The sequence below is a fragment of the Aedes aegypti genome, chromosome 2, assembly GCF_002204515.2.
Source record: "Aedes aegypti strain LVP_AGWG chromosome 2, AaegL5.0 Primary Assembly, whole genome shotgun sequence".
In the NCBI taxonomy this organism is placed as follows: domain Eukaryota; kingdom Metazoa; phylum Arthropoda; class Insecta; order Diptera; family Culicidae; genus Aedes; species Aedes aegypti.
This window is the reverse complement of record NC_035108.1, coordinates 358,647,795-358,668,776: the sequence shown is the minus strand read 5'-3', so window position 1 is coordinate 358,668,776 and position 20,982 is coordinate 358,647,795. Positions and strand designations below refer to the sequence as shown.

Below are 20,982 nucleotides of genomic sequence, written 5' to 3'. Positions count from 1 at the left end.
AATGATAAGCTACTTTCTGGAAGTTTCTTGATGAGGATGTAGAAAATCCCATCATCGCCAGGAGCTTTCATGTTTTTGAATTTTTTAATAATAGTTCTCACTTCTTCCAAATCAGTCTCACAGGCATTTTCGAAAACGTTCTCTTGATTGATAATATTTTCGAAGTCCTGATTAACTTTATTTTCAATTGGACTAGTAAGTCCTAAATTAAAATTGTGCGCACTTTCAAACTGCATAGCAAGTTTTTGAGCTTTTTCGCAATTAGTTAGTAATAATTTGTTTTCCTCTTTCAATGCCGGTATAGGCTTCTGAGGTTTTTTCAAGATTTTAGATAATTTCCAAAAGGGCTTAGAGCCAGGGTCCAATTGAGAAATTTTATTTTCAAAATTTTTGTTTCTTAATTGAGCAAAACGCTTTTTGATTTCTTTCTGCAAATCCTGCCATATAATTTTTATAGCATGATCGCGAGTGCGTTGAAATTTCCTTCTCCTCACGTTTTTAAGACGGATCAAGAGTTTAAGATCATCGTATATAATCACGGATTCAAATTTTACTTCACATTTTGGAATTGCAATGTTCCTGGCTTCAACAATGGAATTTGTTAAAGTTTCAATTGTCAATATCAAGTTTAGTTTCTAAGGAAATGTTAACATCAAGATTAGAGTCAACAAACGTTTCATATATATTCCAGTCGGCTCGTAAATAATTGAAAGTGGAGCTGATAGGATTGAGAATCGCTTCATGGGATATTTGAAATGTAACAGGGACATGATCAGAATCAAAATCAGCATGAGTAACTTATTGGCTACAAAGATGAATAGAGTCGTTTAATACTAAATCAATCGTAGAAGGATTTCTAGAAGAGGAAAAACATGTGGGGCTATCAGGGTATTGAATTGAGAAATATCCTGAAGAGCACTCATCAAATAAAATTCTGCCGTTGGAATTACTTTAAGAATTATTCCATGACCGATGTTTGGCATTAAAGTCACCAATGACAAAAAATTTTGACTTATTGCGAGTCAATTTATGCAAGTCAGTTTGGAGCAAATTAACTTGCTGTCCAGAGCATTGAAAAGGCAAATAGGCAGCTATGAAAGTATATTTACCAAACTGTGTTTCAACAGAAACACCTAAAGTTTCAAATACTTTAGTTTCAAATGACGAAAACAGTTGATGTTTTATACGCCTATGAATGATGATTGCAACTCCCCCACATGCCCCATCAAGTCGATCATTACGATAAACAAAAAAGTTAGGATCTCTTTTGAGTTTGGATCCAGGTTTTAAATACGTTTCGGTAATAACTGCTATATGCACGTTATTAGCTGTAAGAAAATTAAACAGCTCGTCCTCTTTACCATTCAGAGAACGAGCATTCCAATTTAAAATATTTAAATTATTGTTTGGATCCATTAGAAAAACGTAATCCAATAACAATTTGATTTGTAAATTTTACACCTACTTGGACTACTTCAGTCATAGTGGAGGCTTTGAACATTGCATCAATTATTAGATTCAATTCCCATTAGAATTTCCGGTAGACGAAGAAGCGGAATTACCTGTGGCGGTAGGGTTTTTTTTCCATTTGATTTGAAACAAGTAGAATGGGTACCCATGGATCGAACAGGGGAGGAGTTCAAATTTCCTGCTACGATATCGGCAAAGGATTTACCGTGGGTAGATACATTCGAAATTGAAAGATTCGAACGGCTACCCGTCGGATTAAAATTATTTTGTGAATGAGCATGATTATGATCTTCCTGGTGGGTATGATTCCTAATCAAGCGATCGTTAACTGAAAAATGAGCATTGTTCGATACTCTACCAGGCAAATTGCGGAAACGACCGTTATCGTAACGGATATTATCTTTCATCTGCCTGGCACGAGCCTCAATGACCCTTTTGCGTGAAGGGCATTCCCAGAAGTTAGCTTTATGAGGGCCCTTGCAATTGGCGCATTCAAACTTTCTGGTATCTTCTTTCACAGGACAGACGTCCTTAGCGTGAGAAGAACCTCCGAAAATCATGCATTTAGCGTCCATGCGACAATTTTTTGTACCATGACCCCACTTTTGGCACTGACGGCACTGAGTGGGGTTCTGGAAATTTCCTCTAGGTTTTTTGGAACTGTTCCGATGTCACACGGACATCGAACATAAGTCTAGCATTTTCTAAAGCCTTAATATGATTTAGTTCTTTTTTGTTAAAGTGAACTAAATAATATTCTTGAGAAAGCCCTTTCCGAACAATGCCAGATTGGGTTCTCTTTTTCATAATGATTACTTGGACTGGGGAAAATCCAAGTAAATCATTTATTCCATTTTTGATCTCTTCAGGTGACTTATAGTCACTTGAGAGACCTTTCAAGACAACTTTGAACAAACGTTCAGTTTTGTCGTCATAAGTAAAAAATTTGTGCTTCTTCTCTTCTAGATGTCTGAGAAGAAGTTCACGATCTTTAAGAGTTTCCGGCAAAACGCGACAGTCTTCTTTCTTTGCGATTTGGAAGGAAACCTTGATTCCCCTAATGGAGTTAAAGATCTCCTGCCTAAATCCCCCAAATTCGGAACAACTGATCACGATAGGCGGCACTCTTGGCTTCCTCACTTGAATCAAAGAGCCTGGGCTAGAGGCTGCTTCGATTTGGTGTTCGGAAAATTTGTCTAGAGCATCGAACTGATTGCTCATTTCGATACAATTATTCATTTCACCCTTGGAAGAAAGTTCGCATTCCGGGGAAGCGTCCTTTCTTCCATTCTTGCCACGTGTAGTGACATTTTTAAAACCCACTTTTTTGGAAGGAAGTAGTGAATTCAGAGATTCACCCTTCCTTTTGTTAGTTGTTGATACCATGTTTAGTTAATAAACGAAAGAAGACGTGACCTTCGAGAGGTTTTTTCCCAAGACGGTGTCCAAGAAGGATTACCACCGCTAGCTTTCGCCAACGGGTCCAACGAAAAATCGAAGGCACGGGTCCAAACAAGGATCGTAAAGGGATTAATAGTAGAAAAAATAGTACTGAAAAGTTCTGTTTTAGTAGCTCTGAAAAGTACCGTTTTTAATTTTAGCACTGAAAAGTACTGTTTATGTAGTACTGAAAAGTACTGATTTATTGCTTTAGGTAGTTTTTAAGAAAACTTCCAAGAGCAAAGAGAATTCGTGTATGCACAGCAGTTTTCGTGTGGCGTTAATGTTCCACCGACTGAGCACTCACAACGACTGACTCCACTAACCGCACGCCTATGAAGCCCATAAATATTAAAAAAGTGAGATATTCCAAATTAGGATTTGCACTACCCAATGACAGTTTTTGTAATATGTTAGTCATGATCCGTGGTCAATCCACAGCCTTACCAGCGCAATGTCATTCCGGAAGTCGCTCGGCGAATAACTGGGATGGACCTCCTTCCGCTCGATGGTGTACTCTTCGTGGTTCAGTCGCTCGTCCTGGTCCCGTACATCCCACTCACCTAACCTTACCTTGAGGTTGCTGTTTGGTGTTCTAAAAATATAGAAGAGCATCATTATTAAACGAACTTCCGAAATTTTACGGTGCCAATAATATACGTCGCAACACAATGGGCCGCAGTGACAATCCACCGGTTGGAGATCAGCGCTCCTCCGCAGCTGAGTTTCTTCGTCAGGAAGCCCGTCTTGATGAGTGCCGCCTGCCATGGATGGGTTCCGAAGCCGGTTGAGTGACCTCCCACAATTCGATTGGTTCTGGTGTACAACTCGCCACAACCTGTAAGATTAAAGAACGAATATTTTAATTTGGATTGTTCAAACTAAGATGGTGAAATGCATGCTTGAATTGTATTCTGGCAGATAACCGCCAAGTAAGTGATCTAAATCTAGGGTGGTGCTCAAATATCGGGTCAAGCGTGATAGTGATAGAAAAAGAGATAGATCGCATTGGTTGGTGCTTGTTCTACAACTACTGCGGAAGCGCTTGGATCGTGAAGGCGTAAAAATGGCAGTGCATCGAAGGAGAGGTGATCAGGATTCGCTACGCTGGATCTACTTTGAACAGGAGGACAACTCTGACTCAAAATACCGTTTTCGATTCCATAGCCATCGTCCTCTTGCTGGATGGAACCTTGCCCTTGGTAGTTGAAAACGGACGGTCGTTGGTTGTTGGAGATAGCGTTTCCGGTGCTGAAGATTGATCCGGATGTGGGACGCGTCCCGAAACTAAAAGGCCGGTCACTGTAGATGGCACTGGCCGTTGGGCCATGGGGATTGTCGTCATGCAAAGATCCACCATTTCCGGTGCCACCTCCACCAAAGTTGATCGGAGGCTGGGACTGCGGTCGATGATGTATCGGTTTCTGCGGTTGAAATACAGAATTGAGGCCGCTGCCCAGGTGATTGCTCTCGTAATTCCACTCCGGGGGGTTTGTGCTTGTCACCGGGTAGAGATGGTACGGTGGTTTAGAATTGTAGATTCCGGAGTTTGAGTAGACCGGAGTCTGTGCTTGGGTTGTCCCTTGTGGAGGACGATTCTGGTGGGCGCCGTTGCTCGACGAGTGCGACGAAGACGACGAGGACGATGATGATGATGGGTAGAAATCGAACAGATTGATTATGTCACCTGGATTTGAGGATATTGGAGCGATTGATTTGTACTTTCAAATGGAGGTTGAATAATGATAGTTCAAGAAATATTTAGTATGCGTAGTGTGTTGTTTTGCGTGGATTGGGAATATTGTATAACTGAAACAGATGACATGTGTCTGATCTATCTAGACAATGCTGTATAGAAGAGTCTCTAAAAGGGATTAGAAAAGATTTATGGTTGTTCTTAATATTCTAGTTTAGATTGTGTTATTCTTCCGGTTGTTGCGCACTTTGTCACCGCCGAAACTTTAACACCAGTAATATTTTAGGAGGGAAATTTTGTAATATATTTATCAAAAAAAAAAGGTTGACACGCGATAAATGATTCAGTATTATAAATTTCACCTTCTTTCGAATATAACAGCTAATGTTATGCTCAAAAGAGTTATGTGAAAAAGAACGTGAAATTTACTTATCTGAATTAGTTGTACACCATCGCAAGACAAATTTGGTTTTCTGACAAATTGAAACATTTCGAATGTCAAAGTTCGTAATGAGAAAGCTCATTTTTTTACCACGCAAAAATAAACTGACTTACCATCGGTTAATCAAAGTTTCACTTAAATCGCGCAAAATCCTGGGCGTTGAATATGCATAATTTTAAAGAGGATTCTAGCAAAATCCTGGGCAGGATTATCTTAAATATAAGGATGGGCATAATAGTCACAAAATCATTTAAATCAATTTTATGAAAATCTGTGGTAGAATTCTGACAGAATCTCTAGCAGTATATTCGATAGAATAAGAACTGAATTTTGAACAAATTTCTCACATAATCTAAGGTATTCATATAAAATACTAGACGTCAATTACACACACTTCTGAAAAGGATTACAAAATAAATCTAGGACAAGATTCTGAAATATTTGCTCAAAAATTTTTTTTACAAGATCCTGTTGGTTGGTTGGTTTGACTTTATTAACGAGATTTTTAGCCCGGGGCTAGTTCATCTCGGGACCAACGGCTTTACTTCCCTTCCGAAGGAAGTCGTCACTATAACTTTTTAGATCATAAGTGACTATGTTGGGGAGAGAATTCGATCCCAGGTCCTCGGCGTGAGAGGCGAGTGTTCTAACCACTACACCAGGTCCGTCCCCACAAGATCCTGTGCAAGATTCGTATTTAATCCTAGGTAAAATCTTGGGTAGCATTCTCACAAAATCCACGAAATCCATGTCATGAATTCTACGCAGGACTTTCAATAATTCAATGGCAGGATTGTGACAGAATTTTGAGTAGTTTTGTTATGAAATCTCGGAATCCATTCATATTAAATTCCGGGCAAGATTATTGGAAAAAATATCTGGGCCAGCCGACATAATTTTGGACGCAGTTCACATAGGTCACAAAGCAATATCTAGGAAGAGAAAAAAGTATGCACATAAACCGTCAGTTTTAAATATGTACATGGCGTTTTCAGGAAAGTTTCTCCATATTTTTCAGACAATTGCGCTACTGTTTGTAGAAGGAACTACAGTTCTACCTCTTATGGTGGCAGAGTTATCAGAGATTTTTGTTTTCAAATGCCAATATCTCTGAAAGGTGCAAACGGATCCTCAATCTTTTATTGCCATTAGAAAGATAATATTTTTCTCTGTTCATGGTGAAGAAACCTTGAAGACGTTTTTTTATTTGAAGAGATTAACAATAAATGAAAACAACATGTTTTTAAACGAAAAACGTCCATCACTTGAAACATAATCGAGATAGCTCTAAAAGATTTCGTAAAAAATCAACTCTTCAAGATATATCCACCATAAACCGAAATTTACACGGTAAAGAAAGCGAAAAAGAGATATCTACTAGAACAACCGAAATAACTGTATGAAAAGTCATTAAAAATTAAATATAAATTTAGCTTTGATGTTAGATTGATCACAGTAAGCGAAATCTAAGAAGTAGGAAAATTATTTGCTGAAGCAGTTTTAGCAGTGATCCATGGAAGATTAAGGCTAAGTAGCCCGTCATTCGTTTTGGCAGCAATGATGACTTTGCAGCTTGCAATTTCTAGGTAATAAAATTCAGTCTTGATAGTTTATATTGACTTGAAAAGTATCACGCTAATCATGCATAAGGTATGCTGATACTTTTTCAGCTATGTCAACCAACTGAGAGTGCTTCGGAGAGTCCATTCAAGACAGTTTGTTTTCAGGACGCCGGGAGTTTGTGTTTCGTTTTCGCGCGTTTTGCTGGACAGGGCTTCGGAAAGCCCAAGTAAGACGGTTCGTTTTCGGGACGCCGAGTAGTTTTACGGTTCGCGTTGTGTGAGTGTGAAAAGATATACGTGTTCAGTCGAGGAAGGATTAGCAACTGGTGAGCTCGTTTCATGCTTATAATGACATATTTTTTCATGACAACGTTAATTTTATGAAACAAACTTTGTATGGTTCGTCACTACAAGTGTCGGCATGTGGTGATTGTGGAGATGCAGAGGTATTCTCGGTCTCTAGAAGCAACAATCATTACACTCTAATATTCCTTCACCATCCCAACTGACTATAAGGACTTGGCCGGCGCCGTTATTGATCAATAATATTAGATCTGCTAAAATTGTAATTCGAGAATAAGCGGAATCTCCCATCCCTTATTCATTGCCATTGGGACGGCAAGTTTGAACTTACATTATACAGTGAAACTTCCATGAGTCGATATTGAAGGGACCATCGACTCATGGAAATATCGAGTCATGGAACAGCAATCCTTTGGAAAGCTGCTTCTAGGGATTATCATAGTAACCATGAAATTTTGTTCTTAGTATGGTTCCATGAGTCGATATCGAGTCATGGAACATCGACTCATGGAGGTATCACTGTAGTACTAGCGTGTTTGGAACATTTCTCAAAATTTCTTCATAGTAAGGCTGATACAAATATTAATTTTCTTTTATGTCCGAGACCACTTGAAAGGTACAAGGGGGGGGGGATAAAAATAAATAAGGAACATAAAAATAAATATGAAAAAAGTTATTTTTTCAAATTTTTATTTTTGACGATAGTTGTTAAACCATTTTCAATCGTCATCTAGATCATTATTTTACCCGTTTTCTACTTAAAAAAATTAAAAAAAAACCTAACTGATGTCAAAAAAATGATGAATCTTTTTTTTCTCCCCTTCAAAATTTTCAGATTTTTGAAGGAATGACATAAAAGAAAATTAATATTTGTATCAGCCTAATTTCCATATGAACCTACATTGTCTTTAGGCCACCTTTAAATCACCACCTAGAAAGCTGAAAATTTCACAGATCACTATTTTTATTGTAAGGATGATAAGGAGCATGTGGGAGATTGGATTTCCAAACATTTTTGAAATTCAACCTAATGTAGAGTCATTTGCAATTATCTTATCTGGGCATCCAACCTATCCCATTCAACTCAATTCAATCCATTGTATCTGCCACAACGAAGTAGCCGGGGCAGCATTCGCCTGTTGAGGAATGCATGAATCTTGTGCAAGAGCCAGATATAAGTGTTTAAGGTAACGAACCAGAAGGTGGACATGGACATTGATACTGCCCCAGCAAACAATTTTTCTTCTTTCAACTCTTTAGTTTCTTATTACTGTGATCGATTTAATATCAATACTAAATTATTATTTAATTTTAATGACTTTACATAACAAGATTTCAAGAAAAAACTGATTTTTAAGAACCACCCTAGAATGTTAAAAAAAAACAAACCATAACAGATAAAAATGAAGGAGAAAATTCGGCAAAGTTGCTCCAAATCGGTTGTTTTAATACATTGTAAAACATTATATAGGCCTAAATGCGCCAACAAAAAAGTTTATATTCTGGACTCATAAACCATGTGGGCCACCCTAGTTTCACATCACTGAAAAAATGTCTGAAACATGTGGAGAAACTTTCCTGAAGACGCTGCAAAAATGTTTGCGTTTTTGTCTTCCTAGATATGGCTTTGTGAATTCTCACAAAGATTCCTAGATATGGCCCATGTGAGTTCTCACAGAATCCTCGGGAAATATCTGTTAGAATTATTTTAAAAAAAACAACACTTTTCATTGACAAAGTGTTGTTCGATTTTATGAGAATGTAGACTAGAAAAAAATTTGCCATCCACTAAATTTTGTTACTGAGATTTGGATCGTGGTTCAAAAAGGTTGGGCATGCCTGCCTTAGGTGTTCAGATTGCTGATTTTCTATCTAAATCAACTTTTAACGCACTCTGTGTGACTTTTGTTATGTATCCAATATACTTTTTAAAAACGCAACGCGTCTCTTTTGAAATGATTTATTGTTCTTCACGTTTACTTTGTTTTACTTTAAAGCATGACCAATATTTGTTTGTTTTCTTCAACTTAAGTAGGCTTAGGCCAACATATTTAAATTTGTAGGCACTAAAATTTAAATGCTTCAAAGTTTTGATTTCGCAAAGAAATAAAGTAAAAAATTTATTTTCCTTCAAATATACCAAATGGCTATTATTTCAAATGGCAGTTATGCGAAATGGCATTATGATAAACGGCTATATGCCAAACAGCATCATGCCAAATAGCTTTGTGTCAAATGGGGTAGGGCAGTGTTTCCCAAACTTTTTTGACTCCAGCTCCCTTGGTGCCAATAAATTTTGAAATCGCCGCCTATTGAACCCATAACCTTCTGCATATAAAGCAGAAGCGGTAGCCATTAGACCACCAATCCCGTCCAAGGTCGTTAGGCCGAAATAACATTTGATCATTTACTACTATATCAAACAACACATTCATCAGTATTTTTCCTTCTTTTAATCGAAGGCTGTTCTTTCTAGCTACATTTCACAGCGGACATAGTTGACCTCTAAGTAACGCAAATTATTCTGATCTAACAACTAACAATCCATTCGACGGCTTCTAGGTAATGCAAATTGTACTGACCTATCCCTGTTAGTAACCCTTTCGACCTTACGGTTCATTAGAACTATCGGCCTCTTTCGGCCTATTGACCCTTTCGGCCTAACAAAATTCGGCCTAACGACATTCGGCCTGAATTTGACATTTGGTCGTTGGGCCGAATGCCATTAGGCCGAATACCCTTAGGCCAAATGCCGTTAGGCCGAAAGGGTCGTTAACGCAAAATAACATTTGATTATTTACTCCTACATACACATATGGTTAACAAATTCATCAGTGTTCTTTCCTTCTTTTAATCAAAAGCTATTCTTTCTAGTTATATTTCACAACGGATATTGTGGGCTTTCAGGTAATGAAAATTATCCTGTTCGTAAACTAACATTCCATTCAAACGGAAAATTCATTCGGCGGCTTCTATTTATCGCAAATTATTCTTGACCTATGCCTGTTAGTTATCCATTCAAACTTACAGTTCATTACAACTTTCAGTCATTTTCGGCTTAATGAACCTTTCAACCTAACGGGATTCGGCCTAATGACATTCGGCATAACGGCATTCGGCCTAACGGGACAGAACCCTATTTTGTTTGATTTTAAGGATAAATTCGAATTAATAAGTTATGTTAGAAAAACTTAACCCATCGCATTGAATTTTTGAAATCCACTCAAATTTGTTGGCTATGTTGTGTGAATATATGAAACACAATACTGGCAAAAATGGATTGTTCAATAATAAAAGTTTTATTATTATTCTTAAGAAATTATCCAGTTCCTATATTCTGTGCTGTGGTATTCCCAGTAAATTACCAAAGGAAAGTTTGAGAACCTCTGTGCTAAGCTATTTTTGTGTACTCGCTCTAACGAAGTTAAATTGAGTGCGATTTGCACAAAATCAGGCTTTTCTGGATCAATACATCGGGTGGGTAATTTTAACACATGTTTAAAAACCTACTCCTGGGATGATTTCCTCTTTTTTTTTTTTAAACAAAGTCTATGACACATAAAGAAGCTCCGCAATTGTGTGCATCTCTGTGTGTGAGTTATACCTAGGTAAACTAAAGTTTTTTTTTTCTATTTCTGTTCGGGATGAACCACTGCGACCAGTTTTCTTTGATCTTTTGTGGTATACCCGTGTCCTTTGTTTAGTGCATGTCGTTCTACTCCATTACTATTGAGAAATAATGAAGTAGTCGTTTTTTATACAAATATAATTCTTTACCATTTTGCATAGAGCCTCTTTAGAAAAAGATACCGCTATTTATACTTTTTGGAGAAAACAGTTTGTCACCATTAAACTCTCAAAAGCGCGCCCCTTACTCAGGTGCGGCCACTAAGCTGGTTGAATGATACTGATTTTGACCATGCATCGGTACTCTAGCGTATCAAATTATTGCTTCTACTTATAAGATTCAAAGTCGTTTTTTTGAAACTGTGAAGAGGTTTCATCGCATGAGACATTTAGATTCCTTGAAACAGAAAGCTTTTTTTAGAATTTAAGAGTACTGCTACTCCACCGATTCGGAATTGTTTCCCTCCTAGATATCGAATGATAAACTCTTGAACTCGGAAAGAACTTGTCTCATGAGTTGAAACCAACCTCAGCTGCTGGTTGAGCCATTTTTCCACATCGACCTCCTCATCATCTAGGACAAATAGGTGGGTCTTAGTGGCTTGTTTCTCTCTTATACTCTTCCGACCGTAACTTATAAGTATTCACAAGAACAGATACAACAAGAGTACAATATGGTAGATCTTACCCCGTAACGCTCCTCGTAAAGGTGATCTACCCGCGTTACGGGAAAAACTAAAATTAAGTTTTTCTTCCAAGGTAAAACGGACGATTCCACAGAAAAAAATAATTTTCAAATTTCAAATTTTGTGAGTCAAATCGTTTTAAAAATAATCAGACCCGCGCTTTTTATTTTGGCATTTTTGGCATAAGGGTTTCCTCGTTTCGATTTGAGGAGTTCAGAGCAAATTGCCAAAGTATAACAACACGAAAAGGCTGGTTATATTGGTCAGGCAAAACCATCAATTGGAAATGTCTATAGATAACTTCTTGTGGTACAGAAGTTCGGATCATACAGGAATCGACTGTGATGGAGGTTATGTTTTTGGGTTTTCGGCTTTCAGTCTATAGGAATCATAAACGGATTTCCGTTCTACTCCTGACGTCAGGTGTAGAACGGAAATCCGTTTATGATTCCTGATTATAACAGTCATCGGCAATTTTCAGGGGAATCCCTGGAAGAACTCCCGGAGAATTGCCTGGAAGAATTTCTGGACGATTTTTTGGAGGAACACTCAGACGAATCTCTTGAAAAAATCTCGGGAGATTACCTGAAAAAAATAGCAGAAAAACTTCAGGTGGAATTTTCGGTAGATTCCCTGGAGGAATTTCTGCAGGCATCGTAGGAAGAAATTCTCTGAGAAATTGTTGGAGTAGTCGGAGAAATTTCTAGATGTATTCCCTGAAAAATATTTAGTTTTTCCTTTTTCTTTCAAAGCTTTAAGTGCTGCATGATTTTGTCATAGGGGAAAGTGGGGCAGTTTGGCCACCTTAAGAAAAAGTCGGTAAAAGTACTGAAAATATTACGAATATTATTTTACGAATGTTTGCATGATTTCCAACACTTTTAAGATGAATACACTAGATCCGCATGATTTCCTTTGTCTTATAAAGTTCACTGATGAATGATCGATTTTTCAAAATTTGTAATTTTTCGAGTCGATTTTTTACTGATGGGGTGATTTGTGCACCCTATTTTTGATTGCAAAATAATCTCATATAACACAGCGTAACAAAAATGACATTTTTGCGTGTCTCAAGAATCAAATTATGTGTCTCTAATAGATTTTGGGTCGCTGAATCTGATGCCGTTCTAAGAAATGTTCCAGCACGTCACAATTTTTAGCTATAGGTCGCCAAAGTTGTGTAAAACACTGGTTTTATTGATGTTTACATAAAATTTTATGTATGATTTATCAATCCTTTTTGTGGTCTAATGCACCCAACATACAAAATAAGACTTTATCTTTCATTTTAGTTGAAATTTGGTTGAAATTTCACGATTAAATTTGGATTTAATCGATTTTTTCAACATGCTTGCAGTCTCCATACAAAATTCTTCGTTTCTCTTATATGGCAAAATACAATACCTTCCCAAACCATCAGAAAATAACTTTTGAGCATCGCAAAACTTATGAACTTTGTTGATAAGTATTGTTATACACACGAAGTTTGAATTCTGTGGCAAATTCAGCAAATAAATGGCCATACAAGCTGACAAACTTGCATGTAAGCTGGCTGAAATTGTCAAATTTAGCATTTTCAATAGCCAATATCTCAAAACCTAGACGTGCTATGATATTTTTGAAAACGGCAATGGATTCCGCATCCCCTAACAAGTAATATAGTGATATTTTGGTGCTTGAGACAGAAACGTGTTCCGCAGTGTAATCTAAAAATTCAATTATTTTTATACTACACTTGAAAGTTATTAGTATTTTCAAATGCTCTGGGCAAGAAGATATAATTTTTTAAGAACATTCCAACAGTCAAACATCATCATTCTGAAATGATGAAATTCTAAAGAGCCATTCGGGCAAAATGAGCAGTTTTTTCGAACATCATTTATTTTTTTTTTTCTTTGAGTTTCGAACATTGACTTATAACATGACTATTGTTTCATTTCCTCATCAGCTTTGGGGTTGCATGTTATTTAAGATGAAATTTCAAGAATTTATGCAGTTTTCAAGAGGTGCTCATTCCACCCTATTGGCCAAACCGCCCCGACTACCCCTAACTATTATTTATTAGATTTCTTTTTCGGTGAACGCGACACTGCTGAAAATGGAAGGAGTAAGTAATGTAATGAAAGAACATGATGGATAAAATCACATACGAGTGACAAGAGAAATGAAAAGAAATTGAAAACTAACTTGGTTGCCTTACGTTCTGATCTTGGATGATGGAACTTAGGCATCTTCATTATTCACTTTGACATGTGAAGTTTTTCTCGGCTCGAAACGTTGCAATAAGAATCACTTCAGAACAATATGGCAAAATATGAGCCCAACAACTAAAAAAAAAACACCTGCCTAAGTGTATCAAAAGTTTCAAGAATAGGATATACCCAAGTTACCGAATAGCAAGTTAAATCACCTTGATTGCTATACATGTGACATGCTCTTTATTAGCAGTATAATAGTTACTAGGGTAGCTTCCCATATAACAGCTACATGAATCAATCCGATTGTTTATATCAAGGTCTATCGGTTCTGAGCCTCGTACGAAAAAAATCAAGTAATGTAAATGAAAATGATCATGATCATAAACATTCCAGCAGAATACTTAAATATTCAAAAGGTCAAATATCCGGATTTGAGTAATTTGAACAGTCCCATGTTTGAACACAAAATTAAATGCGTTTGAGATAAGGATATCTCCTTCTACCTCTCTCTGGCGTTACGTTTCAACTGCAACAGAGCCTGCATCTCAGCTCAGTGTTCTTATGATCACTTCCACAGTTATTAACTGATTAATGTATATCATGTGGAAGGTGTCTTGCTGAATGATGATGAAAACTATAAGAAACTCTGGCAATGATTCATGTTTTCCTGGGAACACAATACTTTAGAAGGCCTCATAGTTAAGGTTGAATAATGTGAAAATCTAATGAAGTTTTTAATCATCTGTTCCTGTCAAATTTATTTTTCAGTTTGTCTCTGATCTTGAAAGTTCAATAAAATCCTAATAATAAATACAGAACATCTATTCATTATCCTGCTACCCCACTACCCAATAACATTGGTGTATAATCATAGATAATGAAATATAATGTGTCATCATGACGTCACGACGTCCCGAGCCTCAGTTTGGTGAATACATTAACGAAACATTAACATATAAATTGAGAATTCTGAGTAATTATAAAACATATGTGTAGCAAAAAAGTTACATCACAATAAAAATGGAAATTCTTGGAATTCAAATTTATCACCGCATATCATTCGCTTATTTTTTGCATCAACGAACCATCGATCAACCCATACATCTGCAGCATAACAGACCATCATTGTCAGACAATCATCTTTCCTACCATAATTACCACACTTGAACTTGCAGCCCTCTGCAAGCTGCCACAAACATTAATCTCTTTTACTTTCTTCTGATCCAACCTCTTCACATTTGCTTTTATTGTTTTGAACGTATACGTACGAACTACGACAGCATATCATCACTCGTCATCTCGTACAAGGTCGTTAAAATGGAAAGTAATTGATGGGTGGGAACCGTTCTCCTCGAAAACAAAAAAACACATCTCACCCTTCATGTTACAACATTGGGCCCTACTAAATTGAAAATTCAACTGGTTCCAAGTCATGACGATTTCTTTAACAGCCATTTCTCCATCCATAATTGAGCAATAACTTTGAACAATTAGATTGTTGCTTTGGTTGTAGGATTTTCATTCCAACCAAATTAGCTGCATGAAGTTTCGAAAATTGATTCCAATAACCGACTCAAATCACCGTACGGCCCCTCGTTAAACTGGTACCAATGCATATCTCAGCGACTTGCTTCACGATTTGTGCTCTAAATTACGTAAAATATCACCCATTTGAAGCGGTACTAGGTAACCAACATACCGCCCTAGAAGTCGTCGCAATGATTTTCTCATTGTTCACATTCACGCTTGCAGATTACGGGAGTGCTCCTCATCAAGGTTTTTGATTTCGTTAGCTATTATTACAGTTTTTAGGCCTATTACAGATAACATTTCACAATTAGCATGACTTGAGTCATTGGAATTGCTGAGCCCTTGGATTCAGATACAACTACTGAAGTGGGGCAAAAGTTTAAGTTTTTTTTGAAGATTTCCATCACAATTCAAAGCAAATATTATAAATGACACGGTGGTTTGAATGCTATTCAAGTAAGATATTTTTAGACAATATACTATAGAAATCGATTGAAATTTGAATAATTTATTGCTATTTGTTGGTTTTTTATGTGAAAATTGTAAAACTTTTATTCCATTGAACAAAATGAAAATGAAATCAAATTCTATAATTTGTTTCGAGATGTTCAATTTTCCAACAATTATAATTAAAAGTGGGTGAATATTTTGACAGAAGTTTGTTCAGCAAAATTGAAGTTAAAGTTAACTGTGTGGTAATTATTTCTTTTCAACTGTTTTAGTTTCTCTGGAAATTTTGATTATTCTACTAAGGTCGAACTTTTGATCCACCTTACTCTATGTTTCGACAATTTCAGTAAATCAAATTTTTCTAAATCAATCAAAACAGATCAAAACTTCATTCGCTTCAGTTCCATATTCATATCGAACATATGGAAAACTGCAACATCCACCGACTGATCTCACAGTCAAACCAAGTCAACAGGTTCGGTTTCACAAAGTCATCTGTGCGTCTTAGATTTTATTAGCCCCGCTTCGCTGAAATCGACACCGGTGCTGAAATATAGTACGTTAATCGCTTGGATGCCTTCGGTGCGGATGTTTTGAATTATTCATTGAGATAACAAGACGGTTTCAAGCTTGCACCGACTGCCACAACATTTAGTGGTTCGGAGTAAGTCATTGAAGAGGTGAGAAGATAACGGATTTATTTTACTATGCACAACTGAATTACGAGCGTGAGGAAAGTTGCGAAATTGGAGATGATTAATGACAATGAGCGAATTTCATTCCACGACCTTAGGTAAGGTCGGTTCAAATTTGTGGAAATTTATGTCATTTGTGAGTAATTCATTCACTTGCCCAACGTCAAGGGTGATACATCTAAAAATGTTTTCAGTTATTTCTAAAAGTTGACTAGGTTTTTATAATGGAAATGTCTACAGTAAAAATATTCAAAAAGCTAGGTAGTAGGGTCAGGCGGGGCAAGATGAGCACCCTAAGGATAAGCGCGATTTAAGCCTACTTAAACGTTAATATTTTGGTAAAATTGGTAACCATCCTTATCTTTTACATTATTACTTTGACCTCCAACCATTGAAAGTTTTAAAAAGTGATAAATAGTTTTCCAAATAACACTTTAAAAAATAGCTTTTTTATCATCGGTCAAAAAAACTGCGGGGCAAGATGGGCACCCCCATAAAAAGATGCAATTTACTAAAGAAAACTATTATTTTTCAATGCTTGCAATATTCCAAGATATTATCTTTAATATCTGATAATATTTATCTTCAACTAGCTTAGTTTTTAAAACTTTTATCAGAAAATAAATAACTTTTCATAAATTGCTAAGATTATACTTAAAAAACGATTAAATTTGTTGTTTGTTTGTATATTTTTTAGAAAAATTGTTTTGTGCAAAGAAGATACCGTAAGTCAAGCTCACAGCTAAATGTGGTTCTATAATTTCACACTTTTACTTAATTTTGAACATAGTGCTCATCTTGCCCCAAGGGTGTAAATTTATTAATATAATCAAAACAATTGAAATATTTTTTAAATTTGATAAAAAATTTTGCTCCTGATTATCTACAGAAGATTATTCTATAACTATACGGCCAAAAACGTATGAATTAATTTGTTTACGCAACAAAAATATCACTTTTAAATTAACAAATCTTATATGAAAAGGTAAATTTTTGGACTTCTATGTATTTTGGACAATATTTACGTTGTGCTGTTGATTTTTTTGCTGAAATTTATGGCCATCATATCAATTTAATGATATTCATCAGAACCCCAAATAATGTATTGAAAAAAAATCGGTAGGAACGACACAAACTAGGGGTGCCCATCTTGCCCCGGGTGCTCATCTTGCCCCACATTCCCCTATTAAGGACTGTTCATTTTATAAAGTGGACACTTTGTTTTTGCTATATCTTTTTTATTTGTTGATAAAATCGTAATCGGTTTTCTGTGCATCGTTCAACTATTATTGTACAATGTTATGAAAAAATAAAATCTTACAAAATGCTTTTGGTTGAAGAACTAAATAGTTCCTCCAAAGACTCCATAGAAAACCAGTTCGTCAAAGTTAAGCATTATTTTTCGCATAACAGAAATCCTAATTTATATGAACAAATTGTATGTTGCTATCCTTTACTGTTCTACTAAAGGTAGAGCTTACAAAAGTCAATAATATTCCACCATTTTCTGACACTGGGTCACTCTAGTGTTTTATCCTTTAACACCGTTTTTTAACTCCTAGAAAAAGAGTAAAATAAAATTCGTGTTAAAATCTGGTTTGGATTACTAAAGAAACTATAATTGTATAAAAAAAAAATGAAATCTTGATTATTTATCGCATTCTTAGGTATATTTTTTCTCTTTATTGCCGTTTTATTGAAAAACCTCATACTTTCAAAATCTTGTAGACATATTTATCGATCTACAGCAAATTTTTAGCGTTTTTCTCCGAATATTTTCATAGCTAAAATCAGAATAACATATTATGAAAATAATACAAGGAAAATAAACACGATTTCATTACAGCAGTGTTCCCAACATTGGTAATTATCATTGTGCTTTGGAAGGTTTTCTGGAAATGAAGCATTTGTTTTTCTATTGTGATTTAAATGTGACGTGGGGACTATATAAGCAACTTTATGAAGGCGTAGGTTACTTTTCATATTAACACTATATTATTACTTCCTCCAGGACAAACTTTAAACCTAAAAGTTCTACACATATCGGTTCCATTGTAATTTAAAATATTTCTCTCTAAAAAAATCTATAAAAAAAAATTTTATGATATCTGTAAAACTGTTGCTCCAAAAAGATCATGATATTTTTCAGCAGGCTTCTGATTGATGATGCTTTCGAGGAACAAGCCTTATTTGAAAATATAAAATATAGATTGTCAACTTTTCCAGCCAAGCGTCACGTAATTCTAGCTTCAATCATGTGAGAAGCCATTAGTAATGTATTATTCAATGGCAAATCCTACAAATCTAGCTGCTATACCCAACATTGCTAACAAAATCTTAAAATAGTACGTAAAACGTATTCCCTCAAAGAATGTTGCAAGCGAAACCACACGGCTTACATGGCTTAACACTGAAAATTCAATCATAAATAATGCACATGGAATTATCGAGCTGTCGATCCATCCATGTGCATTATATTTGACAGAATTTTCAGTGCAGAATCGTATAGAACGAGCATTCTCGTTTACAATTTCTCATTCAAGATACAAGATTGACGAATGTGGGATACTAGATAGTGAAATGTTTCAGTTTCACTGAAGATTGCAAGCATTTTTGAATGCAATAAGGTAGTTTACATTATTTATCGTTGAATATTCAGTTATAGTTTGTTTTACATGACAACTATAAATGTTTACGTTCCATGTAGATTTAAGATATTTTTGCTGTGTATATTTCAAAAACATCCAGTCTAGGGGTCCGCGAGATGTTTGTAAATCTTTAAAGGGAATCGTAGCTTCAAAGAGCTGATATGGCTGATTGGGATGCATTTAAAATAAGCATCGACAACATTTTTAACGATCTCACGTCAGGGATGCTGCAGTATGAAATATCAAATTATCGAAGCTCATTATATCGTCATCGCAAGGGACCGTCGTTTTTTGGCGATATTGCCATAAATAACGTCATCATATAGAAAATGGATGTCGTTATGGAAAATGGAGTAGGATTATAAGCATAATACATACGCAAAAATGTCGTAGAAAAATCAAATGTCGTAAAATAGAACGCACAGCAAAAAATTCTCAAATTTACATGGCACGTATTTTTTTTAGGATAATCATGTGAAACGAGTTGCAACTCAACATTCAACGATAATTAATGTAAACTGTCTCATTGCATTCGAAAATGCTTGCAATCTTGAGCGAAACTGAAACATTTCATGGTCTTCTATCCAACATTCGCCAATATTGTATGCTTTCTTGCATCTTCAAAGTGGAATGCAAACAAGATTGCTCGGTTTACATGATTCTACGCTGAATATTCTGTCAAAAATAATGCACATGGATGGATCGACGGGTTGTCATTCCATGTGCATTATTTGTGATTGAATTTTAAGCGTGAAAATCATGTAAATCGAGCCGTTTTGCATGCAACATTCTTCGAGAGAAGACGTTTCGCGTTCAATATTAAGGATTTTGGTAACAATGTTGTATATAATAGATGTGTTTATACACACCAAAAAAAATCTTACACAGCTAAAAATTCTGAAATTTACATGGCACGTAATTTTTTATGATAATCATGTAAAAGGAGTTGCAACTGAACATTCAATTATAATTAATGCAAACTGTCTCATTGCATTCGAAAATGCTTGCAATCTTGAGTGAAACTGAAATATTTCATGATCTTACATCCAACATTCGCCAATACTGCATGCTTTCTTGCATCTTGAAAGTGAAATTGCAAACAAGAAATCTCGGTTTACAAGATTCTACGCTGAATATTCTGCCAAAAATAATGCACATGGATGGATCGACGGCTTGTCATTCCATGTGCATTATTTATGATTGAATTTTCAGCGGGAAAATCATGTAAACCGAGCCGTTTTGCATGCAACATTCTTCGAGAGAAGACGTTTCGCGTTCAATATTAAGGATTTTGGTAACAATGTTGTATATAATAGATGTGTTTATAGGTTTTATCATTGAATAATACATAAGAAATGGCTTTACATGATTGAGGCTAAAATTACGTTACGTGTAAATCTAAGATTTTTTTGGTGTGTAGATTTACACGTAATGTAATTTTAGCCTCAATCATGCAGAGCCATTTCTCATGTATTATTCAATGATAAAACCTATAAGCACATCTATTACACAGCGCAACAAAAATGACATTTTTGAGTGTGTCAAGGATCAAATTATGTGTCTCTAGTAGATTTGAGGTGGCTGAATCTGATGCCGTTCTCAGAAATTTCCTAGCACGTCACAATATTTAGCTACAGGTCGCCAAAGTTGTATAAAACATTGGTTTTATTGATGTTTACCTAAAATTTGAAGTATGTTTTATCAAACTTTTTTGCGATCTCATCCACCAAGCATGCAAGTCCCCTTTTTTAGACTTTCGTTTCAGATATATTTTGGTTGAAATTTTACGATTATATTTAGATTAAATCGATTTTTTCAACATGCTTGCAGTCGCCATACAACATTTTTCGTTTCTCTTATATGGCAAAATACAATACATTAAAAAATAACTTTTCCGCATCAAAAGCATTATAAACTTTGATGATAAGTATTGTTATACATATAAACTTTGAATTCTGTGGCAAATTAAGCAAATTAATTGCCTTACCAGCTGGCAAACTTGCATGCAAGTTGACTAAAATATTCAATTTTTGCATTTTCAACCGCCAATATCTCAAAAATTAGACGTGCTATAATATTTCTGTAAACGGCAATGAATTCAACAACCTTCAATTAAGTAAATAGAGGTATTTTGATGCTGGAGACAAAAAACGTGTTCCGCAGTGTTATCTTCTTCTTTTCTGGCGTTACGTCCCCACTGGGACAGAGCCTGCTTCTCAGCTTAGTGTTCTTTTT

The 20,982-nt window shown here is 35.7% G+C and overlaps 1 protein-coding gene across 3 annotated transcripts in view; it reads right to left on the bottom strand.

Moving 5' to 3' along the window:
• Positions 1-20,982, bottom strand: part of LOC5572014 (serine proteinase stubble) — a 143,356-nt gene that overhangs the window by 4,132 nt on the left and 118,242 nt on the right. For all 3 annotated transcript variants that reach the window (XM_021846423.1, XM_021846422.1, XM_021846421.1), the window contains exons 3-4: positions 3,571-3,748; positions 3,358-3,505 (exon numbers count right to left, since the gene is read on the bottom strand). In XM_021846423.1, coding sequence (XP_021702115.1) covers positions 3,358-3,505; positions 3,571-3,748 — 326 coding nt within the window. The remainder of the gene's footprint in view (positions 1-3,357; positions 3,506-3,570; positions 3,749-20,982) is intronic.